The 23,935-nt window shown below is 39.0% G+C and overlaps 2 protein-coding genes across 2 annotated transcripts in view; both read left to right on the top strand.

The window, feature by feature from the left end:
- LOC121683392 (collagenase 3-like) overlaps positions 1–23,163 on the top strand; it is a 28,605-nt gene extending 5,442 nt beyond the window's left edge. Inside the window, exon 11 of the mRNA XM_042063010.1 lies at positions 22,770–23,163. The gene's annotated coding sequence lies outside the window, so the exon portion shown is untranslated. The remainder of the gene's footprint in view (positions 1–22,769) is intronic.
- Positions 11,120–23,163, top strand: LOC121683393 (collagenase 3-like). Its single transcript, XM_042063011.1, has 10 exons — positions 11,120–11,328; positions 11,592–11,842; positions 12,128–12,276; positions 12,480–12,605; positions 12,876–13,037; positions 13,158–13,341; positions 21,129–21,256; positions 22,198–22,363; positions 22,448–22,551; positions 22,640–23,163. The coding sequence occupies exons 1-10, from the start codon at positions 11,140–11,142 to the stop codon at positions 22,741–22,743; spliced, it is 1,563 nt and encodes a 520-aa protein (XP_041918945.1). The 5' UTR covers positions 11,120–11,139; the 3' UTR covers positions 22,744–23,163.
- Positions 23,164–23,935: the final 772 nt, after the last annotated feature.

The raw sequence follows: 23,935 nt of genomic DNA, 5'->3' as shown, positions 1-23,935 counted from the left end.
AGGAGGCGGGACTTATTCTGGAGAGGTCTATAGCCGATCAGAAGCGGTATGCTTTGCATAGAGTGTCCCAGTGACTTCCGTTTTACTTCCGCTACAAGGGACCTATCTTTCAAAAAAATATTAACTGGAGTTAATGGAGAGATAACAATTATTTTTTGGTCCAGTTTGAATTGTGCCACGAATTTCACATATGATGTGTGTGAATTTAAAAGATAATTTTTCACGTCAAGAAAGTACTGTTGTTCGATAGACTTCAAAAGTTATGTTGGTTTTGTGCGAATCCGCTCAGTGGACTACATCTCTCGTCTCGAACGATGTAGGCTACGTCACCAATGTAATGAAAAGATAAGATTAGCTGTTATGCTAGTTAACGGTTACATCTTGCTGCCTGCTATGTCACTTAACAGTATCTAATGTACAGTCTATGGACGAATACAACTTACCTGATGTGTTTAATCCTCTGGCTCATGGTATTTTCATCGGCAAGGAAAGCCCAATTAAGACCTGTTGCTGGTATGCTTGTACAATCTGTGAATGTGAATGAGCTAACGTCACTAGCGCGACTGATGGGTTGGAATTACGATCTTTCACAATGTTGTAATTCAATAGTTATGAAACAAACTGCAAATGTCTTTACATGAAAAATTGTCTTTAAAATTGACAAACATCATATGGGTAATTCAAGGCACAAGTCATAGGTAGGTAGGTAGATAGGTCCCATGGAGGCAAATGGAAGTGGCGTCACTGGGACACTCTATTGGGTAGGTTGACTGTATGAAGCACTCCCCACTTTGTTTTCATTTTGTAACTGTAAAATGTTGTTTAAGTTGAAAACTTTGATATACCACCTATATTATATTACTTTCCATGTATTGTTAGGATTTGGGTGCAATTCTAGCAACTTAGAGAACGTTTATTAATGTTTTCATTATGACCACGAGTAGAGTTCATACACACTGAGTCTAACGTGACTAGCTGTAAACTCCGCTAGCAACTTTTCATGCATTCAGTGTAGTTAGTGTGCATGGAAAGTGCAATTCAGTCTAGCAGGAAATTAATGTACATTTAGCTTAGCATTATGTTTATGCATTACCTCTATATGGTCTATGTCTCAGTGTTTAGTGAGTCTCAGAATATTAATAAACTGTCGTTCTGTGCACCTGAACATTCCATGTTGCATTTCTCGCTTGCTAGTAGGGCTAGCAATGATGCATGTAATATAGCCCATTCAACTACTTCTTTTTATTTTGCTTGTGCAGATGCTGTTTTATGTATGCCAGTGCCTGAAGACATGTTTGTTTTAACTTTTCTTAAAGTAATAAATGTGATAAGCCAGTTTTGGTCTCATTCCCTTCACCGTCTGACTAATAGTTATATATTACTAATATAATAATAAAGCTTAACCAACTTTATTATAAGGGTCCCCCATACTGATAGTTATATATTACTAATATATTAATTAAGCTTAACCAACTTTATTATAAGGGGCCCCACGCTTATAGCTATATACTACTAATATATTAATTAAGCTTAACCAACTTTATTGCAAGTGCTTCCGGTGCCGACAAGAGTGGCAGCATGTCAAGGTAGCTCTTTTCTTGAATTTCCCCTTGGGGATCAATAAAGTATCTATCTATCTATCTATCTATGGTAAGGGTCCTATGGGGAGTGGTTCATATTGGGATAGGCAGAAGCACAGTTTACTAACAATAAGTTAAATAATAATAAGTCATTACCTTTTCTATTAACATATAGTTTGTAAATAAACATTTAACATTTAAATGATGTAAGAACTAACTGTTAATTAGTGCCAAAAAGACATTTAGTTAACTATTAACACATATTAATACAATATTAGTTAATAGATTTGCTAAAACATTAACATACAGATTTTATGCAAACAACTAATATTTAATTAATGATGAAAAAACGATTAACTTGTGCCAAATAGATATGTTAGTAACAATTAACAAATATTAACAAAGGGTTAGGTAATTACTAGTTTGCTATTTATTATGGCACCTTATTATGGAGTGTTACCTAAGATTGTGGCCAAAACTGGTACTGCAATCACTTTCAAATTACTATAGAGTGGTGTATCCCCTCCCCCTCCCCTCTGACTCGAGGTTGCCAACCCGGATGCCGAAACACTACTGACTTTGTGATTAGTAGATAGGTACGCGCATCAGGCCAAAACACAACATCAACATCAGTTGAGGGCTGCAACTTCACTTTTTAAATGACAATATCCTGGCCGGCCTACTGTTGTCAGTGATACTGTATAAGTATTTGAAATGAACATGATTTCTTAATGACTAGTGACATATCAGGGCCATTTTATGATTAATTGAAATACATTTCTTACATACGGTTCCTTTAAATCTATTCCACTCACGTTATCAGGAGAATACCGTAGCATAAAGTTTTATTTTGAACACTTCGGGTCTCACTCATTGGATCCAAATAACAGAAATAGCAAACTCCATGTCATGGAGTCATGGTAGGGTAAGTTAGGCTATAAGTACATAGCCAATTAAACATGACCAGGGAAAAATGGAACGGAATGATATGGTAACGTTATGCTATGAATTAATGCTCAGCTCAGCCAGGTTCGTTTGTGCAGTCAGCGTATGAATGTGAACGAAAATATGCCCTTCTCCAGTAGCAATATGCCACCTAAAAATGCACCAGAATAATAGAATCACATCTACTCAGTAGTACCCCCTCTATGAGCACCCCCAGGTGAAAAAACTCTCGGTTCGCGAACATTCTAATCACATATTTGTGACCGTAATACTGCGATAATACCGAAAACCATGATAATTTAGGTCACTATAACGGTGAGGTTAATTTTCATACCGTTACATCCCTAATCCACAGGGAGTGCTTTGCAGGGATCGTGCAGGAGTGTACTGCGCTGGAAGGAGTCAAGCAGGATCCATGTGACACCCCAAAGAATACAACCAAATTGAAGAGACCCTGGCTAGGACCATGTTTTTTTTATTTATTTAAAAGGGACAGTGTACATTAATGAACATAAGACATGTAAATACACCAGATTTAACTATTCAAGCTAATTTTCGTTTTTAGTCCCTGGCAGGTTGATGTTAAGAGTGAACTGGGACATATAAGAGGGATACCAGAGTATAAAAGTATACACACAAACACATAAAGTTAACAGACAATTAACACTACTACGAATATGTGCAGGATGAAGACAGACAGAATATGATACAAGACACAGATTAAAATAACAGATGTAACGCCATGCTAGACAAAGAAAGGGAAAAAGTAAAACAAAACATTTAGTAGCTTCACATAAAAACAAAAGTAAAGCAATACCACACTCCAGATAAAAGCATTACATATGATTACATGTTTGTGTGTCTAGCCATTGTTTTATGGATTTAGTTAAATTGCTTAAGTTTGTGTTATTCCTTATTTCTATTGAGTTCCAGATGTGTGCTGCAGCTGCTTGATAGGAGAAGGCTGACTACAAAGGATGATTTTCTGAATGGAATCATGAATTCATGAAGTGTTAGACTGGTGATAAGCATTTTTTATCCAATGTTTTCAAAGCCTGCTTCTAAAGTCTTTCCACTGATTGCAGTGTAGTTCTTGATGTCTGTGTCCAGTTGGTGAGGCCACCAGAAAATGTTTAATTTGTTTGATGTGATTTCCTGTATTCTGGTGCACTTTGGGGATGGCCAATACTAAAATCAGATTCATAGCCTACATCCTGATTTGTTGATATTGAGGCAATGATTCCATGCAAAGACTTGGGCTTCAGGGCCCCCTGACCCCTTGGGCCCCTGGGCCTGGGCCCGGTAGGCCCGTGCAGTAATCCATCCCTGACTTGTCTCAACGATCAAGTATGAAAATTAAAAAAAATCATGAAATTAAATCAAATTGCATCATATTTACAGTCTATACTTCTCTGCGTTCACCTGCGCGCGCACCCATTACTCTCGTTTGAATTACTCGCAAACCCGTGATCGCATCGATATGGCAAGCATATCAGATGAAAGAGGGGACACAGGGCTATCCATTGGTACCATGTTTATCGATCTTTCTGGCTTATAAAAACAGACTAAGTGACTGCAAAACTAGATGTACCGCAGAGCGGTACAAAATATGACCGCCGCCCAGTCCAGCACATTTTTTCCACAAAAATAAATCACGCTGAAAGGCCTATATGATTCTAACTGTCTCACTAAATTGCATTATCCACACTCAATTCTCACTGGTATCTGCTAGACAACAAGTACCAAAACATGATTAGTTCATAGATTTCACATGTAAAATTCATTTTATACAACCCCACCTCCATCTTGCCTGTTCATAATTTTGAGAAATTCTTGAATTGTGTGCATGTACATGTTTATGTTATGTGTGTGTGTGTGTGCTTGTGTGTGTGCCTGTGCATGCATGCGTACATATGTCTACTGTGTGAGTATGTGTCATACGTATGATTACTGTGAATGTATGTGTGTGTGTGTGTATCTGTTTGTGCACATGTGTGCACATGAAATGGGTTAACATGACCCCTGGAGGCAAACATACGGAAAAAAAGTCATCCTAGGCCCTACAGTTCTCAAGATATTCACAGAGAACTGTGTCTGCCCTACCCTCCTTTCGGGGGGTCCAGTCCAGCGGGGGGGCTACAGATCAAAACGAAAAATGACGGTTCCATGCTATCCATGTGGGGTTACATGCCCACCAAGTTTTGTGTACCCCGGTCTTTCAGTGTCCCGGGAATCCTTGTTGGTGTACGTCACTAAATGTACACATACATTATTTTATTGTAAGGCCCCCCATGAACGAAAGTACACAAAACTTGGCATGCATTCGGAGGGTGTCATAATGATCTTACACTTTTAATTTCGTGCAGTTTTGACCTTGTCAGCCATTGATATTGTGATGAAAACACCTAATTTTTTGCTTTTTAATTTTTAACTATGTGGCGCTATACATGAAATAAGTGGTAATGGGATGGGTTGACATGCCCCCTTAAGACCAATATACATAAAAAAGGTGGACCTCCTAGGCCCTACGGTTCTCGAGATATTCACAGAAAACTGTCTCCGGCCACCTACAGGCCAGTTGGTGTATAGTAACATAAATTCATTTATTGTGTGGCCCCCCATGAACGGAATTCCACAAAACTTGGCGTGCATTCAGTGGGTGTCATAATGATCCTACACTTCCAATTTCATGCAGTTTTGACTATGTTAGGTCACAGATACCTGCGATTACAACACCTCATTTTTACTTTTTTGTGTTTAACTAGGTGGCGCTATACATGAAATGAGTGGTTATGGAATGGGTTGACATGGCCCCTTGAGATCAACATACAAAAAAAATGGTCCTCCTAAACCCTACGGTTCTCGAGATATTCACAGAAAACTGTGTCTGCCCTACCCTCCTTTCGGGGGGTCCAGTCCAGCGGGGGGGCTACAGATCAAAACGAAAAACGATGGTTCCATGCTATCCATGTGGGGTTATATGCCCACCAAGTTTCGTGTACCCCGGTCTTTCAGTGTCCCGGGAATCCTTGACGGAAATTTGGACATGCGAAAAAAAAAAAAAAAAATCTGACTAAACCTATATGACCGCCGCTTCGCTGCGCGGCGGTCATAATAATAACTTCATATAGCTGGACTTACCCCACGTTTTTGTCTGTTCTTGTGGCAAAGCATGTTTATAATCCAACGCTATCATGTGTTTCTCTATGGCAAAGCATGTTCATAATCCGGTTTTGAGATCCTAGCAAATTCCTGCATGGCATTCAAGGCTCACAATTTGTTCAACAAAGAAACACCTTTTTTGCCTACTTTCTTCATGGCAATCCAGTAAAAAGTTGAGAATCATTATGAGTGCATACACCAGGCAAGCAGGCTAACACGCAACCTCGGGTCAAGTCAGGTCAGATCAGTTCGTGTCACAGATATGGAGCGCAGAAAGGTCATTTTTCATCACTAAATAAAAAAATGGCATTTATTTCCGTAAATCACACACCACATATTTCTGTAAATTGCTCAGCCCCAGAGTATCCCTCCAACATGGCAACTATATTGCCCGATTCAGGACAATCTGCCCTACACACACATGAAATGCATGTAGAGCTATGAGCTTGCTGTGGTGAGATACATGTCGAAATATAAGAATTTTTATAATACGCTTTTTAGATTTTAATTCTTTAAAAATCAAAATAAAATCAATGCTAGTACTAATACATGAAATGGCAGATCTGGATAGCCTAGACTCTGCTGAAAAAAACAATATATAATATGTGTGTGTGGCACTTACAATAACCAGAATAAATCCTTATGAATAAAGGTAGTGAACATGCCCTAAAAACAGCTTAGGGTTCTAAGGGTTAACAACTGAAGCATCTAAATTGTACATGCATGCCATGATTCTTTCACACATAACCTTGTATGTAGCAATAGATAAGGTGATATGAAAGGTATCTGTGGACCCTAGCAGAGTATTTGAGCAAGTGCTCTGGTAGAAGTTATTTGCTGCAATAAAACCTAAAATGAGTAACGGTCTGTGTCAATTCCAATATGCATTGGTAGATATTTGAGTTGCACTTGAGACCAATGAGAGTTAGAGAATGTGCATTTTGCAGATAAGAATAACAAATAATGCTATGAGGGAAAACTTTGTCATTACTTAGCATGTACATGTACACATGATCTGAATATAAAGTTATTGAAAAGTTATAAATGGGTGTTACAGGTTTCTTTGCAGCATACGTTTCTAGAAAACACTGAACTACCTAGGCGATATAGCTGATCTGGAGAATAAATATGAACCTGCAGCAAACACTTTGGTACAATTAGCAGTGTATGCTATTCGTACCCTGGTGCAATTAGAAGTGAATTCTATTCGTACCCCGGTGCACGCAGCAATGTGTCCTATTAGTACCCCGTCTGGTACAAATATCGGTGTATGCTATTTGCACCCCTGTGCATTTATTCTGGCATATTGATCACACAATGTAATAATAATTAAAAAAAAACAAGCAACATGTTTTTTTGTTGTTACGTAACAGGGTGTGAATAGCTCAGCTGTGTAATAGACACTCTGAATAAGGTATGCTGTTTGCATCAATGTATAGTTAGAAGTGGATGCTATTCATACCCTGGTGTATATAGTACTGTATGCTATTTACACCCTGGTGCATCAACTAGCTAATTGTTGCAATCAAAACTTCCGTTTGAGAACCGATTTCTTGTTCAAATTGCGCGCCTTCTCTCCAGAGACGTTGATACACATGCACACTCACTCTGCAAAAATGCATCACACAGGAATCAAACTATCTATCTGCTTCCACAAATAGTGTTTGCAGGTAAACTTATAGTTTATAGGCCTGAACATCATATTCACGAAATTTCTGTTAACTAACAAACTGACGGTTGTATGTGTTCACTGAACCAAGATTATGAAAATAAAACACAACTTTTCAATCTAAAGCTTTATCTGAACAGATATAGTGCCGAAACCTTTCAGAATTCTTCACTTTCTGCTGACAAAAAACGAATGTCCGCCATGTTTTTTGTGCACGTGAGCAACGTCTTTTTATTGTTATGTCACAGGGTGTGAATAGCTCAGCTGTGTGGCCAAGGCCAGGCGTGTAAATATAGGGGGTGTAAATAGACACTTCGAACACTTTAATAGTGGCAGTTCTGCATTCAAGAGCATTAGAAGACCTGAATGATTAGAGCCAAATTTAGAGAATGACAGCAAGTGTCTAGGCTGGAATAGGTTGAGCATTGGCATGAAGATCAATACAAGTGAAGAGCATGAAGAGCCATCTCGAAGCTGAAACTGATTAATGGATGTTAAGAGTGACCATGCTTGGTGTCTATGGCTCAGTCAAATGTTCTGCTGTGCAGGAGTGTACTGCGCAGGTAGGAGTCGAGCAGGATGCAGGAGCAGGATGTGGCAACTACAGTAAGGCACCTTAAAGAGAAAGAGAAACTGAAGATTCAATAATGTCCATGATGGATTGACCTGGACGTGATCTGGAAAAAACAGAATGATGCGGTGACCCCATGAGCGGTGGCACGACTCAGGAAAGAGGGGAAGGGGGAACCAAGGACACAGACCTTGGGGGGAAAGGGGTGCGAACATGGTTCAGGTTGTCGGGAGATGATTGAGATTGAGTAAACCAGGGGTAGCAATATACACCAATTTAGCAATGCGAAGTGCAATGGAGAAAGCCAGGAAGCAATTAAAATACTGTAGCCAACCGCAGTAGCTAACGGCAAGAGAAGGGGTTAGCAGTACAAATGAGAGGATTCCAAGGAACGGAGCAGAACAAGGCTACACGCTGGAGTGCTTCCATGGTCAGGAGAGTAATGGAGCAATTCTACATGCTGGTGTAGGTGCTCCCTTGGTCAGCAAGGAGAGTGACGAAGCAGAGCTATATGCTGGTGTAGGTGCTCCCCACGCGTTTCGCAATTGCGTAACTGACCATTCACAAGTCCCACATCTCTTAGTTATTATTACTTCATCTCTCAAACATTGCAGAATCTTCATGTTTGCCACTGGGAATAACGTTCAGGGCACAACAAACTTAACTGAGTGCCATAGACATAGTCAAACAAGCAAACATCCCATGTGCCTCAGCGATCAGTATTTGGGCCCCTGCTTTTCTGTATTTACACCACTTCCTTGGGCAAGATCATTTGCGCCAATACAGTTCGCCATCATTGCACGGACGATAGGCTACTGAACTTTACCCGTCTTTCATCGGATGTCTGCATGCTTAAGGATATTTCAGTTTAATCTCTCCACAACTAAGCTTTTGATGTTTCCAGCTAAAACTGTCAGGGTGGTCAGAGGAATCAAACGCAGATTACGGAATATCTTGCAGTCTTGGTTTATTGGAGTGAAAAATATCCAAAACTCCACAAACTTGATAATCAGCAAAAAACAGGCTCTTGATAACAAAAAGACCTCTCAGGCGGTAACAGGTAGTCTAGGCAGGTCTCACAAACACAGAAACGACAATCAGACAAAGAACAATTCTTCTTCTTCTCCTTCTTCTTGTGGGGTTTATTGGCAGTTGGCATACACACGGTTGCATTTACCGCCACCAACTGGACATTTATATAACTACAGGTATGGAGTTTCAACGGAGGAGCGACAAAGAAAAATAAATAAATAAATAGATAGATAAATAAATAATAATAATAATAATTGAGGAAAATAAAGGAAAAAGAAAAAATAAATAAATAATACTCTAAGTGAGTAGAATTAACTAAATCCTAACAAAAAGTCCTGTGTTCTTGAGAAATTTAAATACAGATCTCCAGGCAGACGGCACAGAGAAGGAGAGTAAACCCTCAAGAGAGAGCCTGGCCTGCCCCAGTTCTCTAACCTCTTCCAGTAACATACCTCTTTCTATGCTGTACGCTGGGCAAACTAATAAAACATGTTGAACTGTCTCCATTTCCCTGCAGTTATCACAATGGCCCGTGGCATGTTTGCCAATAACATGAAGATGATGGTTCAGCCTAGTGTGGCCTATCCTAAGCCTCGTTATTATTTACTCTTCTTTTCGGCTCCAGCTGCACTGTCTTCTGGTGGGCACCTGTTTTTGTATAGTGCGAAGGAAGCTACCCTTACTCTCCCTGTCCCACTGCCCCTGCCATTCGCTTATCATTTTAGTTACTATGATATGCTTAACTTCTGCTTTACTGAGTGGAATGTTAATCTGAATCTCAGAATTTAAAGCACCTTTAGCAAGCTGGTCTACAACCTCATTCCCTTCAATACCTGAATGAGATGGAACCCATACAAAAATAACTAAAATATCTTGCTGATGCAGTCTAAAAAGACTTTGAAGAACATCATACAGTAGGTCAGGTCTGCACACTGACTTGCCGTGCAGAATACTAGTCAATGCTGACAATGAATCAGAGCAAATAACATTACACCGGGTCTTAATCTCTTCAATCCATTCTAGTGCAAGGCAGATTGCAAATAGCTCTACTGAATAAACTGCAAGGTGGTTAGAGAGTCTCTTTTGAATTCCTTTCTTATACTTTGGGATAAACACTGCAGCTGCAGTCTTCCCTGTAGCAGGGTCTTTAGAAACATCTGTATAAATTTGAACCCCGTCAGGATATTCGGTGCGTATATGCACATCAGTGAGATGTCTCACATCCCTTTCCTCCTCAACCTCATCACGCATTTTGACTAAAACGATATCCACTGTGGGCATGACAAAGAACAATGAACAACACAGGGTTTAAATACTCAACAAACGAACTGAGATACAATGCAGGTGGGAAGGTAATTGGGAGATAATAGGCAAGAAAGGAAACAGACCAAATAAGGACAAGGGTGTGGCAACAGGAAAAAACTGAAATGCAAAACAAAAAAACACAGAGCAACACCAGAGGGAGCCAAAAACAACCAGTCCTATAGGCTCCCTGACAAAAACAGCTAATCCCAACAGATTAACATCCATTTTGACTCCTCTTCACTGACCCCAACTAGATCAGCATGCAATTTATACCTCCCCACAACAACAAGATAAAGCAATAGGAGGAACAGAGCATGTTAAAGTATTGACTTAATCCTGCCTATGTGATGTAATCGAGAAATGGAGTATGTAGTGTGGGGATACATCCACTCTTATTGGCTGTCTAGAATACAGTCATGAATAAACTCTTAAATCTCTTAAACCTATCTCAATTTACTTCTTTCCTTAAAAGTCTTTTCCCTAAAAACCTTGTACAATGATAGCAATAACTTAATGTAACAATTCTGATAACACGGCGCCCTCTCCTCCCGGCTACTTTGCCAGCCCCCCACAGTGCATGTCAGACACAACATTCCATGTCCTGCAGCTACTGGCAGAGAGACAGGGAATAGGCACATACAAAAAACACACAATGCACACATCAATACACAATGCACACATCAATAACATACAGATTACAATACCCTTGCATGTGCTGACAAAAATTACACTAAAAGAGGATAAAAAGACAAATCTTGGTCACACCCTATTTTTAAAGGTCAGCTTCCCCCATCAGCTCAGGGCCTGTTTCAACAGTGAGAGGAATGTACAATCTCTCTTGGCACTTGACACTTTGTTTTCTTGTTCTTTTCCATATGCACCCCAGGCCATGTGCTCTGCACTATAAAAGGATGGGATGGACATTGAGGATGCAGTGTGCAAGCATGGAGGTGTGTGTGACTACTCTACTGCTGCTGGTGTGTGCAGCCTGGAGTGAGGCTGCCCCTGTTTCCATCTCCATGGGACACACAGCTGCATCTGAAGATGATCAAACTTTGGCTGAGGTGAAACAAGCATTCATGATACTGTATGGGCAACATGTGTCCAGATTCATTAATCAATTATGCATGCAGATATAGGTCAGGGACTAACATAGCTTATTCTGTTAATGAATGCTTTCCACTTGCCTTTTCTGTCTTAGACTTTTTTGCACATTTCAGGTCCTCTGCTGTAGTTGGTTATGACATACTGTAGCACATGAATGTATACCTTTTTTGTTCACATACATTCACACAGACATTGCTCTCACTTGTTCTCTACTCGCCAGGACTATCTGGAGCGCTTCTTCTCAGATGTCGGGACTTCAAATGGAACTATCATGAGGAGTGTGACAGAAAATACTTCTTTCAAAGACAACCTGGAGGCGATGCAGTCTTTCTTTGGCCTGGAAGTGACAGGCACACTGGATAAGAACACCATTGAGGTGATGAAGGCGCCCAGATGTGGTGTCTCTGATATCAGCAGATACGGGCACTTTGCTGGACGCCCAAAGTGGGAGAAGAAACTAATTACCTACAGGTAAACAGAAGTTGATCACAAACATTATGGTACAGTTGTGGTAGTTGTGTGTGCACCAGTATTCACACTGCACATTTTTCTTTATGCTACCGTAAGGTCTGAAAGTGGTAAGAAAAATACACTCGTTGGTTTTGTGTAGACGTAAGCTCACAGGACACCCATGCCATATAATACAATAGAACTGTGACAGCTAGCATTTCACATACATCCAGCCGTGTGCATGTACATGCCTGTTGATAAGAAGTGAGCTGGGGTCTCAAAGCAATGCATGTGGCTGCATTACAGGATAACTATTTACACCCGTGATCTGAGTCAGAGAGAGGTGGACTACACCATTGGCCAGGCCTTCAAACTGTACAGTGATATCATTCCTCTGGACTTCAAACAGATCACCAGTGGCACTGCTGACATCATGATTCTCTTTAAAGGCAGATGTGAGTACTTAAAATAAGGGCATCACGCTTGAGCTCAACAATGTGCTTAGTGAAATACTACAAGATCTTTATCATTTCTCCAACTGTATACCAGTACAATTAAGATGGTCTGGGGTCAAAATTGTATTTCCTAACTCTGTATTGTGGCTGTGACAGTACCTGCCATGTTGACTGTCCTCCATATGCCCTCCACTGCATTGTAGATCATGGTGACTTTTGGCCTTTTGATGGTAGTGGAGGTGTCCTGGCTCACGCCAGCTCTCCTGGTCAGGGTGAAGGTGGCGACACCCATTTTGATGATGATGAGACCTGGACCCTGACATCTCAAGGTGACTACCTCTGTCCCACTGTTTTACCTGCCCTTCACTCTTACAGGAAAAAAGAGTTCTTTATCCTCTTCCTCTCATTATAACAAGTTATTGTTGCTTATTCTATTATTGTTGTTATTATTGTTATTATAAGTTATTGTTTTATCCTCATCTTCTTTGGCTATGGTTGTTTAGCAATGGCAAATGAAGAATAACTGGAAATCCTTGAAAGGTCCACAGCTCCCTGGGATTGACTGTTTTCTGTGCTCCCCTCTACCCCTGCCCTCTCAGGAGTGAACCTGCTTTTGGTGGCAGCTCATGAGTTTGGTCATGCACTGGGACTGGACCACTCCAGGGACAGAAGTGCCCTCATGTACCCCACCTACCAATATGTCAACACTAATGGATACAAGCTGCCTGACGATGACCGGCTAGGAGTTCAGAATTTGTATGGTACTGACATATTTAATCATATCATATCATATCATATCACATCATATCATATCATATTAAATCATATTTTATTAAATCATATTGCATTACGTGAGCCTAACCTTTTATAAAAAATTCTAGGTGTACGGAAAGGTACCGCTCCAGACCCTACACCCCCTCCTCCTAAACCAAAGCCAGAGCCTGAGCCAGAGCCTGAGCCTGAGCCTGAGCCTGGGCCCAACCCCAAAGATGAACAGTGCAGCCGCAGTCTAGTGTTTGATGCTGCCACCTCCATCTTTGGCGATCTCTATTTTTTCAAGAATGGGTGAGAGACAAGAAATTATTGCATTAGTTAAACTAGAAACGCAATTCCCAAGGAATTACCAGTGCATGAAAATGCAAACGTTGTGATGTAAAATATCATGAATAGTTAAAATAGATAATACAGAGCTGGTTACTGCGGTGATCCTAGAACAGACATGGTGGTTGCATAGCTTAATAAAAGTTGATAGTTTAAAAGTAGACTGTTTAATTAGCTGAATGTAGATAGTTTAAAAGTTGTTGATAGACTGGAAGTTTAATAAATGTTGATATTCAAATAGTTTAATAGCTGTGTATAGGTAGATATTTGACGATAACTGAAAGTTGGAATGGCTCTAATGTTTGCTAGCAGTTATGCTAACATTTTTAACTATGCTAACCATGCTACTTAGCTAATGTTTTCTAGCAGTTTTGCTAAACATGCTAACTATGTTAGCAATGTTAACTATGTTAACCATGCTACTTAGCTAACTTAGCTAATGTTTTCTAGCAGTTTTGCTGAAAATGCTAACGATGTTAGCAATGGTAACCATGCTACCTACCTAATGTTTTGCTAAAAATGTTAGCAATGTTAAACATGCTAACTATGCTAACCATCTTACTTAGCTAACATTTTCTAGCAGTTTTGTTAAACATGCTAACTATGGTAGCAATGCTAACATGCTAACTATGCTACTTAGCTAACTTAATTGTTTTCGAGCAGTTTTGCTAAAAATGTTAAAATGTTAACTATGCTAACAATGCTAACTAGCTACAGTGGGTAGGAGTCATAGTTGATGACAAGTTAAAAGTTGTTGATAGACAGCTAGTTTAATAGATAGATAGTTTAATGATCGTTTTTAAAAGTTGACTGTTTAAAAGTTGAATGTATATAGTTTAAAAGTTTAAAAGCTGAATGTAGATAGTTTAAAAGTTGTTGATAGACAGCTAGTTTAATAGATAGATAGTTTAATGATAGTTTAAAAGTAGACCGTTTAAAAGTTAAATGTAAAAAGTTCAGTAGTTTAATGGGTTAAGTTGTTTAACAGTGGATTATTGTAGTGAGGACTTTTATTTTGAAACAGTTTTGGGCAGAGGAAACAGTTGAATAGGATGTGTAGTCTTAATTGACCCAGATTGTATGCTTAAAGCCTGAGGCTGCAGGTGGCCTGAACACCTGGCATAGGATTCTAATTGCTTAATGGCCGTATTATGATGTCACAATCGGCAATGTTAAGTCTATGGGGATTTTTAAAAAGTTTGTCTTTAATAGTTTAAAAAGTATAAAAGTTTCAAAGTTGAAAAGACATAGCAACCTGGTCCGTTTGAAGACCTATGTTACAAAGTTTGAACAAAGTTTCTAAGTTAAACTGTTCAAGAGAAATTGCGTACGGAAAAAGTGGTAAGCGGAATAATAATAACTAGAAATGCAATTTCAAGGAATTACCAGTGCATGAAAATGCTAAAGTTGTGATGTAAAATATCATGTATAGTTAAAACAGATAATACAGAGATGGTTACTACGGTGATGCTAGGATAGACATGGTGGTTGCATAGCTTAATAAAAGTTGATAGTTTAAAAGTAGACTGTTTAATTAGCTGAATGTAGATAGTTTAAAAGTTGTTGATAGACTGGAAGTTTAATAAATGTTGATATTCAAATAGTTTAATAGCTGTGTATAGGTAGATATTTGACGATAACTGAAAGTTGGAATGGCTCTAATGTTTGCTAGCAGTTATGCTAACATTTTTAACTATGCTAACCATGCTACTTAGCTAATGTTTTCTAGCAGTTTTGCTAAACATGCTAACTATGTTAGCAATGTTAACTATGTTAACCATGCTACTTAGCTAACTTAGCTAATGTTTTCTAGCAGTTTTGCTGAAAATGCTAACGATGTTAGCAATGGTAACCATGCTACCTACCTAATGTTTTGCTAAAAATGTTAGCAATGTTAAACATGCTAACTATGCTAACCATCTTACTTAGCTAACATTTTCTAGCAGTTTTGTTAAACATGCTAACTATGGTAGCAATGCTAACATGCTAACTATGCTACTTAGCTAACTTAATTGTTTTCGAGCAGTTTTGCTAAAAATGTTAAAATGTTAACTATGCTAACAATGCTAACTAGCTACAGTGGGTAGGAGTCATAGTTGATGACAAGTTAAAAGTTGTTGATAGACAGCTAGTTTAATAGATAGATAGTTTAATGATCGTTTTTAAAAGTTGACTGTTTAAAAGTTGAATGTATATAGTTTAAAAGTTTAAAAGCTGAATGTAGATAGTTTAAAAGTTGTTGATAGACAGCTAGTTTAATAGATAGATAGTTTAATGATAGTTTAAAAGTAGACCGTTTAAAAGTTAAATGTAAAAAGTTCAGTAGTTTAATGGGTTAAGTTGTTTAACAGTGGATTATTGTAGTGAGGACTTTTATTTTGAAACAGTTTTGGGCAGAGGAAACAGTTGAATAGGATGTGTAGTCTTAATTGACCCAGATTGTATGCTTAAAGCCTGAGGCTGCAGGTGGCCTGAACACCTGGCATAGGATTCTAATTGCTTAATGGCCGTATTATGATGTCACAATCGGCAATGTTAAGTCTATGGGGATTTTTAAAAAGTTTGTCTTTAATAGTTTAAAAAGTATAAAAGTTTCAAAGTTGAAAAGACATAGCAACCTGGTCCGTTTGAAGACCTATGTTACAAAGTTTGAACAAAGTTTCTAAGTTAAACTGTTCAAGAGAAATTGCGTACGGAAAAAGTGGTAAGCGGAATAATAATAACTAGAAATGCAATTTCAAGGAATTACCAGTGCATGAAAATGCTAAAGTTGTGATGTAAAATATCATGTATAGTTAAAACAGATAATACAGAGATGGTTACTACGGTGATGCTAGGATAGACATGGTGGTTGCATAGCTTAATACAAGTTGATAGTTTAAAAGTAGACTGTTTAAAAGCTGAATGTAGATAGTTTAAAAGTTATTGATAGACAGTAGATAGTTTAAAAGTTGTTGATAGACAGCTAGTTTAATAGATAGTTTAATGATAGTTTAAAAGTAGACCGTTTAAAAGTTGAAGGTAAATAGTTTAAAAGTTGTTGACTGACTGGAAGTTTAATGAATGTTGATATTCAAATAGTTTAATGGCTGTGTATAGGTAGATATTTGACGATAACTGAAAGTTGGAATGGCTCTGATGTTTGCTAGCAGTTATGCTAAGATTTTTAACTATGCTAACCATGCTACTTAGCTAATGTTTTATAGCAGTGCTAGCAATGCTAACATGCTAATCATGCGTTTTCTAGCAGTTTTGATAAACATGCTAAAACTATGTTAGCAATGCTAACTATGCTAACCATGCTACTTAGCTAACTTAACTAACGTTTTCTAGCAGTTTTGCTAAATATGCTAACATGCTAACTAAGTTAACCATGTGACTTGGCTAACCTAGCTTATCATTTTTAGTAGTTATGCTAACTATGCTAACTAGCATGCTAACAATGCTGACATGCTAACATGCTAACTATGCTAATCATTTTTAGCAGTTTTGCTAAAATGTTAACAATGCTAGCAATGCTAACTATGCTAACTACCTACAGTGGGTAGGAGTCATAGTTGATGACAAGTAACAGTTACAATGGCTGAACAGTTAAAAAGTTCAGTAGTTTAAAGGGTTAAATTGTTTAATAGTGAAATATTGTAGTGAGGACTTTTATTTTGAAACAGTTTTTGGCAGAGGAAGCAGTTGAACAGGATGTGTAGTCTTAATAGGGCCAGTTTGTATGCTTAAAGCCTGAGACTGGCAGTTGATCCAGGTGGCCTGAACACCTGCCATTCACCCCTTGCAAGTGACGTCATGTTTTGTTCGTGCCACAGCAAAATAGCCTAGTGGACGGCAAGAACACGAATCAAATCAATGGGTTGTAATGGGACATATCGCACAGCTAGGAGATTATAGTGAGATTTAACCGTAGTAATGCCCTTCCACAACTGTTGGCTTATTGTTTGGAATACAACAACATCCCATGTTCTTGCATAGATATATTTTGGTTTGTTTTCTTTGTGTTGCTATAGCAACCATAGACTCTGAACAGGACGGCAGATAGCATTTAGGCAAAGTCTTTGGCAAGATCTGAATGTAAACAGATAATACCGTTCAAGTTTTTTTTTTAATTTCCTATTTCTTTCAATTCTTTAACTTAAGACATGTAAGAAGTAAGTTTATTCGCTGGGCAACGTACAAACTGACGAGTTACATTAGCCCTAGCACTATGAGCTACGATAAACGTTAGCTAGAATAGCTAGCTTCTAAGTGTGGCAGCTAGTTATTATTTCATGTTCTGATATGACATTCTTAACGTTTTGATTATGTTACAACCAGACTTGGAATTTCACCATTCTGGGGGCAAGGCCACTTGGCCTTCAGTTGGGCATATTTGGTGGGGGGCACAAAGGCCACATGTCAGGGCACCAAGGCCAAAGTTAACTATACAGTAGTAGGCTATAAAAATGATCAAAGTTGTATTTAGCCTATTCACTGCAGTAGACCTGCATGCATCACTGTATGAAACATTACAAAAACATGAAACATGACATATTACATATAACTGTAAATCATCTGATCATCTAATAAAAACAGATATCTAGGCTATATATAAAATTTATTTTATATTTGGCCTGCTATGAAATCATGTATTGAACAATTTAAATTTAAGCACAGCTCAGCTTTAAGAAACTCAAATAGCCAAGATGCATGCTTAGCATTTTGTGATCATTAAGGCTACTTTCACAAACACTTAGTCAGCTGTCCTCTGATTTACCAATATCTAGGCGATATTTGTAACATTTATTTTGTATTTGGCCCGTTATGAAATCATGTGGAACAATTTAAACACATTGTACAACTTAAAGCCCAAATTTGGAGACATCCATGCATGTTGAAATTTACTGCAAATTCAAAACTGGATTACTCTGGAACGGCTAACTATACAGGGGACTGCTTTACACCTTTGTGTTCGGTAAGGTCTGCTGTTTATTCTGATATGTGGTTTGTCATGTGTTAAAAGAAGGGTTCGTGAAGTATTCCACCGAGATGAATGGGTAGGGAGATCATGGACGCAAAACCTTCAGTAGAATGTATGATTAAATTGAATTATATTATTTACTTTTCTCGCGAACCGTTCAACACAGCAATTATCGGCTAACATCGTTTAAAAGCTGAGAAAAAGCTCTTTCATGTGATACTTGTGATGTCTGTGTGATGAATAGGCTACTTCGCAAATAGTAGTTCAACTGAGAAGAATGGGTGAATTTAGACACACTTTCTTTCTTGCACTGTCACTTTCTCCACTGCGTAAAAGACTACATTAATTTGCGCTGTGAATGCTAAGATTATGTTGACAGGCCACAGGCTAAATAAAAATTATATAGCTATTAGTAGGACACAAAGCAGAATATTGAAAGAAGGGGGCACCAAGGCCACCGTGGCCTGTAAACCTATGATTTTCAAAGGGGCTTCACGGCCAACGCAAGGGGCTACGGCCGTCGTGGCCGCCGTGAAATTCCTACCCTGGTTACAACTGATAAAAGCAAGACAAATAAAGTAACCAAATCGCTTTGCAATATTTTAGTCCAGAAATACTTATGGGTGTTCATTTACCATAATGTTAATTACAGTAGCCTAACGTAATGTTATCTCCCCTTGCTGTTACCACCAGTTTTAATAACTTTACATTTGCGATCATGACCCATTTCATCTAACAACACCACTGGCATCTTCTTTGACTATCAGACCCCAAACAGCAATACATTGAACTACAAAGATGTTATAGTAATGGTGTTCAGTTCATCATAATCTTTATGACATAATGTAATTTGCCGTCCGTCTCCCATCTTTTTGCCGTCCAGCATGGAGCCGTCACGTGACTTAAGTCACGTGTCTGCAAGGGGTGAATAGGATTCTAATTGCTTAACGGCCGTATTATGATGTCATAATCGGCAATGTTAAGTCTATGGGGATTTTTAAAAAGTTTTTCTTTAATAGTTTAAAAAGTATAAAAGTTTCAACGTTGAAAAGACATACCAACCTGATCTGTTTGAAGACCTACGTTACAAAGTTTGAATGAAGTTTCTAAGTTAAACTGTTCAAGAGAAATTGCGTACGGAAAAAGTGGTAAGCGGAATAATAATAAGAAGAAGAAGAAGAAGTTGCCTAGGAAGAACAGTACAGTGCATTTTCATGCACTGTAATAAGAAGAAGTTACCTAGGAAGAACAGTACAGTGCATTTTCATGCACTGTAATTAGTTGTGTGTGCGCAGGGCCGCGTTTGTGCATTGGGCAAAGGGGCTGCTGCCCCGGGCCCCGGCCACAAGGGGGCCCCGGCGCGGGACATTTAAAAAAGAAAACATATGTCTTATCGTCACCTGTCTTTCCCCTTATCAATGCATGCTATCGCAGACAACAATGACTTCGCATGAGACAATTAGGAAATATGAAAGTGGAGCTCGAAAAAAGAGAGCGACAGCCAGACGTTCTCAGTAAGGCGCGCCAAAACCACGGCCGTACCCAAGTAGACGCACTGTGCGTATCATCAGGCTACTCGAGAGAGAATTCCCCTTGTGTGTGTGTTCACACCAATAGGCCTAGGCTACCATAACTTCCCAACTCTGCACAGTATTCCATTAACTGCATGACAGTAGGCTATTTACAATTTTCTGTAAAGTAAGTTTGTAAACACGTTATCAAAATCAACTTAATGCAGAACTATTGCATTGTTTGAGCAGGAGAGCCTACATACGCATGCTACAGAAGTTGTCGGCTAGCTTGTTGTTTTCTATTAGCAAGCCGCAAGCACAAGGTAGGCAAGATTATTGTGCTTGTCAAAATGGCTAGCATTACCGCGGTTTAAAGCCATGTGAACGTAGCCTTTGCTAGAACAAAACTAAAGGTAACTTTCGCCTTTATAGGGCTATACAAAGTTGTCCAAATAAATAGGTCGTTGTTAGGCGTTGTTGTTGTAAAGATATTGCATGTGGATGTTATTAGCCTACTAGACTACTTTTTAACTGACCAATGCAGAAACCTAACCGGGACAAATATTATTATTATAAGCGTTGAAAGTTAGGTGGGTGTGTGCATACCATCGCATTCATTCCTGCAGGCGCCTTGTCCACTTTTTTCAAAACGAGGATCAAAATAGTGACAAATACACGTCCACCCCTGTCCCTGACAACGTTACCGTTATCGGCTCCAACACCCCCCTTGTTTGTATTTGATGTGGCTGGGCTGTGTGTGTGCGCTAGACTGCGTGTTTCAATGTATTTGACGTCGTGGCTGGCTAGAGCTGTGTGTTAAATGTATCATGATGTGGCTGTGTGCGTGCGCGCCAAACTCTAGGCTACAATGAGTTCAGAGTTCGGGAATTGCACATTTTAGGCTGACCTGGGTACCACTGGCAGTTTTTTTCAAGCCTTAGTTTAAGTAATTTATTGATGGTAATAATATAATATTTCATGTTTGATTTTTTTTGTGTGCATTGCCCCATGTTTGTAGGCTACTTGTTTTTTGTATGTTGGTTAACAGTTCCACAATATAAATGCAAATTTCATTTTTTCGTAATTTAATTGCCTCTCTCTCTCTCTTATGTATATTGATAATAATAATAATAGTAATATATATTGGAAAAAAAATGGGGGGGGGGGGGGGGGGGGGTGGCCTCGGAGGCCTTTGCCCCGGGCCGCAGATGACCTTAACCTGGCCCTGTGTGTGACTGTGTGTACTAAATGTATAACTTTGAATATTTCATCAGATATTATTGGAGGAAAAGTACAATGTTTAGAGGAATTCCTTTAATCAAAGTGCAAACAACATGGCCACAGATCACTTATGTGGATGCAGCTTGTGAAGTTCCTTTCAAGGCAGTATACCTCTTCCAAGGTGGGTATCCAGGCTCCACATACACTGATAAATCAGGAATTATTGTCCATTAAAACCACATACAGTAGTGTTCTGTGGTCCCGCCGGCAGGACGGTTACCCCCCTCCCCCACCTCACCCCAACATTCTAAATCAATTGTATGCACCATATTGCTATGTAGCATATACACCATTTGAAAGCATTTGACTCTTGGGAATCCAAAAATGGGAGTTGGGAATCCAACTTTTTCATGTACAATCTGTATAGTGCTTTACATTCTCAGATTAATCTTATTATGTCTCAATTAAATTTGATCCAAAATGCCCCCCTCCCCCTCCTCCGCTTTTGGTGCTACCCTGACCTCTGGCTGCAGTGTAGCTGCAGCACAATAAGTAGATGCAATTGGGTACTGAAATATTCACAAGAATCCATATAAATTGAATCTTCATGTTGTATTATCCAATATTAGTTGTACAGATGTATAGTCTATCTTATACACACTCATTGAACCAACAAAGTAAATGCAAAAATAGAGACTTTTTTGTAATTATTCCATATTTTGTGTAGTCAGTCTATATCAGAACACCTGACATACAATCTAAATAATCCACAAAACCTCAAAGTGTTACCTTTCATTTGAGACCAGGATTATGCTTCTACACAAAGGGGTTCATGTGCAGTAAGCACTTGATTGTCAGTATGCATTTTGGATAACCAAAAGTCCTATGGGGAGTTTCCATAGGCATTTTACAAATGCATGAGCATACCTTGGCAAATAATGGTCTATATTTCCATTATATATTGATCTACTATATCTACTATCTATTGATGGTATAGGGCCCAAAAGAGATAGGAATAATGCCCTTGTAAATAGGCATAGTGCAATTTCAGGCAAAAACTTGAGATTTGTATTGAGATCCATGTGGTTAAGTCTAATGTTTGTTCACACGGCATCTTTACAGGCAACAAATTCTGGAAAATAAACCCGCAAGACAAAACCATTTTGCCAGGTTATCCAAAAACATTAAGCAGCTTGGGCTTCGCCTCAAGTGTGGACAAGATAGATGCTGCACTGTACGAGCCCCTCACAAAGACCATTTTCTTTTATAAAGGAGCACAGTATTGGAGGTATGTGACATATTATTTCCAAATAAAAATATCTCTATTTACAGAACAAATCATAACACCACTAACTGTCTTACATGATTGCAGCTATAATCCCAGTATAGAACAAATGTACAAAGGATACCCAAGGGCTTTATCTGTGGGCTTCCCTGGAATTGGTAACAAAGTGGACGCAGCATTTGAAAATTACGGTAAGGAATATTTCAAATACGCCATTGAAACAATGAGACGCATTACATCTAACGCATAACGTAAACGCATTCCATCTCTCTCTTCCAGGTTACCTTTACTTCTCCAACGGCGCGAGGCAAGTGGAGTACAACTACCGCTACTTGACAGTGCAGCGCACCCTTCTCAACTATGGGTGGCTCAACTGCTACTAGTAGTAGACCCCACCACATGACAAAACATCACATAATACATCCAGCAGCTTGTAAATACCTTTGCACTAACTGATACATAATGTACTTTTTTGTTACATAACCAGTTAGCTCTACAAACATGATTGTGTGGTTTCTGTGAAGCAATCAGGAGGAGATGCAGATCCGTCCTGTCCAAGAGAAAAAGTCAAAATGTTTGAAAACACTGGACAAGATGCAACCAGAATTCTGGAGATTTCTCCAATTCCCTTCAATTCTGTAGTAATACCAGCGATCCTTGATTACTAACCCCTCTGGTAGTACCATGTTGCAGTTATAACTTTGATCTCCAAAAAGCTCATGTACAGGGAAAATAAATATTTGTCTTGTCTATGCTATAAGATCATGTCTGCCAAATAAACAGTACAGCCTTTCCAGCTACTAGGGGTGTGACTTTCGAAACCGACGTCTCGAATCAGTGTCGAGGCTTTGAAGCACAAGTGTTTCGAAACACTGCTTCGAAACATCGTTCAAAATCCCCATGTCATGTGACCAAAGTTAAGTGAACCTTCGGTGCATTTTACCGGTGTCAGCAGGCGTGCCCGCGCGTTCAATTGACAGTGTAGCTTTCTCTTAAGTAATAACCATGATGGTGTAGAGGTTAGTAAGGGTGTTTTTTTGCACGGTAGCCCAGGCTGCTCAAATGTGGTTCGATCTTCGTTTGACTTGTAAGGTATTGTTTCAGATCGTATCTGTTTATGTTTTCTTACTTCACCATTAACCACACAGTTTCAACTAAACTCTCAGAATGGTCAAAAATCGAGAGTTTTTATAAGAAGAAAGTGATTTAGAGAACACATAGTGGCAGCAATAAGATTCTCTTTACTGTGACTTCATGTGGTCTCCCATCCAGTAATTGACCAAGGGCACGCTGCTTAGCTTTTGACAAAGACTGAACACATGTAACACAGCGAGCCACGAACTTTAAAGACTACGTCTCCAATACGAAGCATTTGACATATTTGTTTCACCCTAAACAGCTCTTAGGTGTCGGAATTGTTTCAAAGCTTCGGAACAATTGCTTCGAACGTTTCAGTGTTTCATAAAGCCCCTCTTTGCCCATCCCTACCAGCTACTAGCCTATACTTGATATGCTCGACCTGTATGGGCATTGCCCTTAGGTTTGAGACCTGTGTGAGCATTGCCCTTATATGGT

This window comes from Alosa sapidissima, chromosome 15, assembly GCF_018492685.1.
Source record: "Alosa sapidissima isolate fAloSap1 chromosome 15, fAloSap1.pri, whole genome shotgun sequence".
NCBI lineage: Eukaryota > Metazoa > Chordata > Actinopteri > Clupeiformes > Clupeidae > Alosa > Alosa sapidissima.
The sequence above is the reverse complement of the archived record's forward strand: the minus strand, read 5'-3'. Positions and strand labels throughout refer to the sequence as shown.